This window comes from Indicator indicator, chromosome 13 (genome assembly GCF_027791375.1).
Source record: "Indicator indicator isolate 239-I01 chromosome 13, UM_Iind_1.1, whole genome shotgun sequence".
Classification (NCBI taxonomy): Eukaryota; Metazoa; Chordata; class Aves; order Piciformes; family Indicatoridae; genus Indicator; species Indicator indicator.
Genome location: NC_072022.1, coordinates 430,263 through 438,194, shown reverse-complemented (window position 1 = coordinate 438,194; position 7,932 = coordinate 430,263). Strand labels below are relative to the sequence as shown.

The following is a 7,932-nucleotide window of genomic DNA, read 5'->3' as shown; positions in this document are numbered from 1 at the left end:
TTGCTTCGGTACTCGAGGGGGATTCACTTTCGCGGTCTGGTGCCTGTGGGATGGGCAGAGAGATGAGCAGGTGGGGTGAAGGGATGGACATGGGAATAAGGTGTTTGAAGGTGCTGTGGCTCTTGTGGATGGCAGCCGAGCGGCTGCAGGCTCTGAGCAAGGCTTTCCAGGGCGTGGGGCTTGGCGTGTGTAATTCAACCAGCCCGAGTCTGTAGCAAGCGGCATCAAAGTCTGAACCCTCTGCTGCTGTTGCGATGAACCTGCGAGCGCTTCGGTGGGGCTCTCTCTGCTGTTTATCCAGCTGCCAGGCAGCAGTGGAGAGCGTTGTTGACACGTTTCTCACTCGGATTAATACTCAAAAGGAAATGCTGAGCCAAGATCCTCAACAGGTTCAAGTCAGGATTGTTTGATAGCCTGAGTCACTCAGCGCTGCTGATCCACAGCTGATGGGTCCTGTTTATTTTCAGTGCTTAATGTTCTCTCTCAAACACTAGCTGTCTGATCAATTCAGCCTCACCATCTCCAGTACCAATGGCTTCCTGTCAGCAGTGCTTGATAATAGTCTTCCTTCTTCTTTGCATCTCTTAAAATACCTTTTCCAACTCTTTACATTCAGAATTAATGAAAGCATTAACACTCTCTGCTAGGCAGTGATGAAACCCCCAGAGTAAATTCTGACACCAGGAGTATGCTGAGGTAAGTAGGAATTGTTCAGACCCCTGTTCATTCAGAAAAGAATTCAGGCAGCTAAGTGCATAATTTCCTGTCATCTGAATTCATTGCTCATTCCCAGTGACTCCTTAGGGACAGCCAGAGAAGATGTCTTACACCACATATGAGTGACTGTTTGGGAGCAAATATCTGCTCATATTGAGTGGTCTTGGGAGAGCTGGAGCTTGGGTGATTCAGAGAAAAAAACGATGGACACAGTCCTGGCAATCCGTCATTGAATTACTTCTAAAATGTTTCCAATAACCATGAGGGAGTTTACAATTGCATATTCTGAAATGCTGGCTCTTTCCTTCATTGCTATTTTCTGCATAGTATCTCAGACAACAAGCTTTAGTCCATGTTGTCTAAAATGTTTCCAAAGCAAAGAACTCTTTGAAAGTCAAGATCTTTGCTATCTAAAAGAAGCCAGTTTGTTGTGTCTGTTGCCTAGCTGTGTTTGTCAGGAGCCAGATGATGACATCAAATACGTCTCTCTGTATGTGAGCTGCTCTTCAGTGACTGATAATAGAGATTGCTGCTGCAATCTAAGCTCTTTGTACACAAAGCAATAACTTGGATGATGTTTGACTTAACCTGTATGTATTTCAATCTTGGTGTCCATGAGAGGATTTGTAAAAGAAGCAGAATGGGTGGTGCTGATATAACCTGGTCATACTTCTTCTGTCAACGACTTGCATCAGACTTCTGACAATAATTAGAACAGAAAGGGAAAGCAATTTTTGTCTGCTTTGGCAATACAGACCTTCAGTTTGGTAATCAAAACAAAGCCAAGATAAATAAGCAGCTTGTCATTGGCAGTATCAGCTGGCTTCTGGCTCATTGCTAGATATTGTAATGAAAACTTTTTTCTGAACATCTGCATGAATATTATGTCCCAGTAGCTTCCGAGTTACTGATGAACAACAGAGATAAATGTGTATTAGCTACTGACTTGTAGCAGCAGCTATGGTTATAGTTCACTGTACAATAAGAGCTAATTACTAGTGAGCACCATATACATACTTCTGCAGTTTACATTTATGGAGTGTTGCAGACACAGACTCTTCTCATGTGCACATAGAGGCATGCACATGAGGTGTGATGCTGTGTCTTCAGCTAGTGTGAACAAGAATAAAAAAAAGAGCTTCTTCACTGGGTCAGATGGCAGCTCCATCTACACTGGTGCTCTGCCTGCTAAAGCAGCTTGTGGGGAATGCTCAGGGAAGATGACAAGGAAACAGTGGGTATGCAGTGGTATTCCCAGAATGCTTTCCCTGTTTCCAATGATTTAAGGCTCAGGGAGTGTCTGAACCTGAGGACATGTCTTTGCATTTCATGACTCCCAGCGAGTTTTGTTGTTCTTTCAGGAAGGTGTTCAGCTGCTCTATTTGCAGTGTCCTGTGGCAAGGAGCTCCGCAGCTGGACCATTCAGGGTGTGAAAGCTGCTTCCCGTTGGTTTTCATCCAGCAGCTAGCAGGGTCTGGTAAATCTTACTACTGTACTGAAAATCAGAGAAGAGTGTTCCTTATTCACTGTCTTCTCTGTGATTCATGATTGTGTATCACCTCAGGTGGGAATCTGTCCCAGTGGTCTCTGTTGCAGTGAATACAATCCAGATAAGATACATTTTGGTAACAGACATCTTTCACTTTGGTGCAGGCAGAGGAGAGGAAACTGTGGCATGAGGTTGAATAAAAGGAGGAGAATACAAGAAGGATCTAAAACAAGAACAGAGAAGGCTTGGACCATGCCAATGCAGCTGGGAAGATTGTTCCCAGATGTAAGGAAGAGCATACAAACTTACTGAATTTAGGAGGAGCAGTGAAGGGAGATGAGGAGAAGAAAATGGCGCTCATAGGCTGAGGTGCCCAATGGTCACATCTCAATAGGTCTATGTAATAGAGCCTTAGAAGCAGCAAACAAGGATATATATAATAGAAGCTCATGGCATCTGTTGTTTACTGCTAGGTCAGTGACCAGACAGCAGGGTGCCTTTGATTACATTAACCCAGTACAAATGTGCTCTATTGCAGGGTACAACTTTTGTGAGATGAGCAGAGCACCTGTCTCTCCCTGGGGCAGAATTGCCTTACTGTATCTCATTCCTCAGGTAGCAGTTAGAGCTTTCTAAAAAAAATATCAAAACCAAACCAACAAACCAAATCTTTCTGCCCGTTTTAGTGCAGCAAGGAGTATGTTCTGGAGGGGATGGATGGGATTCACATGGTTCCACCAATTGTCATGAGTCTGTTCTGTTTAATGTCTGTTCAGTTTTTCTGAAAAGAGTGGCATGAGTACAGTCTCCTGCTGTTAGTGGAGCAGTACTTAGTCCTCCTTTTGTGGGTGTAATTTTATGGAACTCAGCAAAAACTCCCTACCCTGCCCTTCTGCTGTACTGCTTCACAGAGATAAACAGATTTAGTACTCTTCTTTACACAGTGCTGACCCACTGCTTTTAGGGACTTTAGTGGCTTACAAAAGTGCATACAGCCAGTGCACATCCTAGGAAACTAGAACCAGCATGGAATGCAGGGGTAAATTTTTTAAGTGGTGCAGCTATTCCATGCTGGTAAATGTCAGCATTCCTGTAGAAATACATTTTAAAAGAGCTCTGGAAATCCACAGTGGCAGGAAGATCTGAGTCTACTGAAGCTTTCCAGGATTTTACATCGGTAGCCAGCTGCCTCAGACCCAGAGAAGCTAGATTCTGTCTTCACGTTTTCTGATTTTTTTTTTCTCCCTCTACAATTATCCAGAGGGACTGATGGTTTGAAGGTCTTGTAATATTGGTTCACGCAAGCATAGCTATGCGGGAGTGAGTTCTTATTCAAGCAATGTAGTGAAGCTTGCAGTGAAATCAACCATGCTGTACTCAGTAGAGCAAGCAAGACTGTGTGCATGAGAAGAGGATACTGAGGAGGGGAAAGGACCCCATTTTCAGTATGGTCCTGTTCTGATCTTTGTTGCTCCTAAGGCTCACAGCTTTAAGGGCCTTGAAGTAAGGGTATTAGAACTAGAGGATTTTCTTGACACATCAGCAGAGTAATGTTTTGTTCATTGTTTGCTTCCCTTGACTTGCTTTTTTTTTTTTTTTGTGGCATCATGCAGGCAGGGATCTTCTTCATGTATTGCATTAGAAATGTTTCCAGCTCACATTGTTATTCCTGGTACACTCACTTGCCATTTGAAATAACGGTGGCCCAAGCTAGTCTTTTGGATATTTGGATGATGTGTGTTTGAAAGTGTAGAGATGAAACTAAATGTTGTCTTGAGGACCTCAGTCAAGAAAATAATCCCAGAATGGGAACAATTGGCAATTATATGTGACAAGTGCAGATAAAGTGAATATGTGTCATGATAAACTTTTTTTTTTTAAACAGGCTAATATGAGGTAGATGAAACCCAGCTACATTTAGTTAGGTGGTCCCTTTCCTTGTGATTTAGCACTCATTCATTCTGCCATGCATCAGCCACAACTTTTCCTGTTAACTGCCAGGTATTTGACATAGACAGTTCCAGCTGTGGAGTGATTTACAGGACACTTTGAGTAGTTGTAGTGGAAGCTGAATAGATGTGCCAAAGAAGCATTTTCCTTTTTTAGATGCTATTTACGTAATTAATGTCCTCCTGAAAAATCAGTGATCAGGCTGTATAGCACCAGACAAACCTGTGTTTGCGTGCATGGGTGTGCACAGAATGCTCCCAGGGCAAACAGGCGCAGTTGAAGAAAGGCGAGCAATGCTTTAAACCTATTCTTTTCTTCTTCCACTGCCTTTCTGCCATCATTTGTAGGATACAGAAGGCCTGGAAGATTCTCACTGTCTGCTTTAGTCAAATGTTTATGATGCTCAGGAATGAGCAGTACAGACCGTTCCAAATAAGTTCAAATTGACTGAACTGCTCATTTGAAGCAATTACAAATTAGAGAGAGAATATCCTCTCACCTACGTCATTCGGTACTCTCTGCTGTCATTATTCGTAGCCATTACCAGCAATTAACTAGGCTCGTGTTTTTTGATGATGCAATTCCTATTTCCCTGATGTCTGTACTTGAGCCTTCTAAACTCCTTTTCGTTTTCTGCTGAATGACCGACAAATAATTGCAAGGTGTTGTTTGGGTTTGGTTTTTTTTGTAACTGCCCAGTAATGACAACCTTATGTTTTTCTGTGTAAAGTGGTAACTTACTGAAATAGATCTGTCTGCAGGTTTACAAGGAAGTGTTTGTCAGCTGCAATTATGTCGTAGCTTCTCTACTGGTGAAATAATTAGAATGGAGGTTCCTGACCGAATGATCTGAATTACTTCATCACATCAGATGCAAAATTCAATGCAAAACATGCAGAAAAATTAATCTCTTTCAGATTAAATGAGTAGGAAATTTAATCAATTGATAACTTGCACCTGCTGGACCAAATATCACAGGGTCAAAAGAGAAACCTTCCAGAAAATATGAATTCTTCTATGATGACCTATTAGAAGATCAAGCACACTCTTTCACTAGTTGTGGTTTTGTTTGGGTTTTGGTTTTGTTTCAAGGTACATTCTCATTTGTTGCAGTGCTCTCTAATTGCAAACCAGTAAATGTATTGGACTCAGGTGCATCAGAGTAGTAGTTTGCTCGTGTTTTGGAAGCACCAAAGAGCTGACAGTTTGTGCTTGTGAGGAGTCAGTGCTGTGAGCTTCACTGGATTTTTTTTTTTTTTATTACCATGAAACTGAGACAGCCTCTGCAAGAAGCTGGAGACAGAACTGATGGGCAGTGGGAATATGCCAGGGGCTACGATATGTCCTGCTTCATGGAACAGTGTTCTTGTACTGGAGTAGGAAAAGAAGTCTCCAGAGCTTACAGAACTTCTTACATAGTCTAGAAAAGGGCTAAAGAGCAGAAACAGTGGTAAGTGTTGTACTGAACCGTTGCGGTGCCTGACACTGTCACATGCAGCAGACTGGAAGAGATAGGAACTGCTGGTAGTAGGCAAGGTTACTAGGGAGCAGTGTGCTGACCAAGAGAGGAGTTGTGACCTGCTGCTGTAGAGCTGTGGCTTTTGCAGCTCAGTTTGTAACTTCTGGAAATGGGGAGTTTAATCCCTGGTTTATGTAGCAAGGAGGGGGCTGTTGAGTTAGTGCAAAGGACTCTGTAGCCTCAGAGCAAAGCTGCAGAGGTGAAGCCTTGTCTGTGGAGAGGTACAGGAGCTCTATGGGGAATGTCAGCAGAAAGTGTTCCTTGTATCCATACCGCCAGCAGGGACCACTTGGTTCAGGGCTGTCAGAAGCAGGGCAGGCCCTTAAGCCAACATCTCCCCTGCCTCTCCCGATCTGTTTCCTCAGTCTAGATTTCACATACCTCTGGATAAGAGGTGTGGGCTGAGCTTCCCCAATGAGTCTTGTGAACTGCAGTTGTGCTGGAATTAATCTCCCAACCTCCAAAGCGAGCAACGCACCTACAGTACTTGGCTCTATGGAAACATGTATACAAGAACAAGTATGGATGTGAAGGAAAGGACATGGGAACTGGCTCTGTGGGCTTCTCAGCCTGGAGTGCTGGCTGAAGTGCTGGCTCTGGGAGGTGGGGGATGTTGTAATGCACTAGTTGTCCTTTTAGACATAGGTCCTGAGTCAGGCAATATGCTAGCATTTGAGAAATACATGGGTCCTGGTAAAGCCTGCCTAGAAACTATCAAAATCATTAATTATCCTTAAACCCACTTGTTATCTACTTCAGGAGGTTAATGTTTAGAAATTACATTTGTTCATTTGAATTCACATACAAAAATAGGTGCTCTTTATTATGCTAGTGAATCTGGCCCTTCTCAGGGCCTTAATTACAGTGTGCTGCAGTAAGGCAAAGGGCACTGCTGCTTGAAAGCATAAAGCTGATCTGCCATTATCCACCAGCTATTGGCACAGACTATCACATGGGAGAGTGTTTTGTCCATTATTTTGGAGTTTAGAGGGGAATTCTAAGACCAGACATTTCTTATTGCTCTTGAGGATCCTGAACAACACTGAAAAAAAGAGACAACAGTCTCTTTTCCTTTCTCTCTCACACACATATACTTTTGTGTTGATCTACGGGAAAGCTTCCTGAACTGCAGCTGGGGTTGCTGATAGCTCTGACAGAGGATGGTTTCCCCTCTCTTTCCTTCATATGTCTCCAGTAGTATCCATTTCCAATGTGTGCACAGAGAGAATAGCTGCACCAAACAGCTGTCATCCATGGTGACAACTTGGGTGGGCATAGGGGAAATGAAAGCAAAGAATCAAAGAACTTCAACCAATAGCAGCAAAACTGAACTTGTCATCTAACCCTGAAAGGCACAGAGCACTTTGTGCTATCAGCCAGCAGCCAAACTGATTGGCATAGTGTTTTGTACTGCTGAACAGCTCAAGTGTGATCCAATCTTACAAAACAGTTACCACAAGATAATTGGACATGTCTATCAGCACAAATGTAAAGATTCCTAAGCAGGCATCAGTCTGAACATCAATAAGCAAATTCTGGCAGAATGACCTTGTGTCCCTTGTATGGGCTGAGAGTGGTGGATGCTGCAGGCCTGATTTGCTGGGTCTGGTTGTGTACAGATACAGCTTTGTTTTCTGTCAGTGCACTGAGTGACAAAACAGTTCTTCCAGAACGTTTTGGGTATCTGGTTGTTTCCTACACTTCAAAGGCTGACTGAGATTTGATGATGACTTATAGCCCATTTGGTCAGGAATCTCAAGGCAAAATTCTCTGAGCTGGTGTCAGCGCTGCGGTTGAGAACCTTTCTGCTGATCGGAATCTCTGGAAAGCTCAGCTTGAGAGTGAGTGCTGCCAGGATGAGTCAGCAGGTATCTTCCTGGAAGCAGTAAACAGTCTGGATATCCCAAGTGTTTAGTAGAGATCCTACTAGGCTGTAAAGTCTGCTTCTGAAATGTTTGGTGGCTTCTTTCCAGCAAGGAGCTGTACAGTCATTCACTGACAGCTGTGATATTGTCTCCCACACATATGCAGATGACATAGTGACATTTTTCAGCAACTTTGTTTACTAGATGATATAAATACAAAAATATTTTAAGGTATTTAACATTTTTTATGCTTTTCTCTTTGCATTAAACATTTTAGGGAGACCAGGAGAATGGAATGGAGAGGCAAAATATGTTCCAGGTGTCTTGGCATGCTGGCACTGACCTCCACATTTCTCATTTTGGTTGTGAATTGCTTCATGTACATGAAGCAA

General features: G+C 43.1%; 1 protein-coding gene across 1 annotated transcript in view; it reads left to right on the top strand.

Moving 5' to 3' along the window:
• The first annotated feature begins 254 nt into the window (after positions 1 to 254).
• Positions 255 to 7,932, top strand: part of LOC128970802 (vesicle-associated membrane protein 3-like) — a 43,224-nt gene continuing 35,546 nt past the window's right edge. The window contains 1 exon segment of the mRNA XM_054386164.1: positions 255 to 274. Within this exon segment, the coding sequence (XP_054242139.1) occupies positions 255 to 274 (20 nt within the window).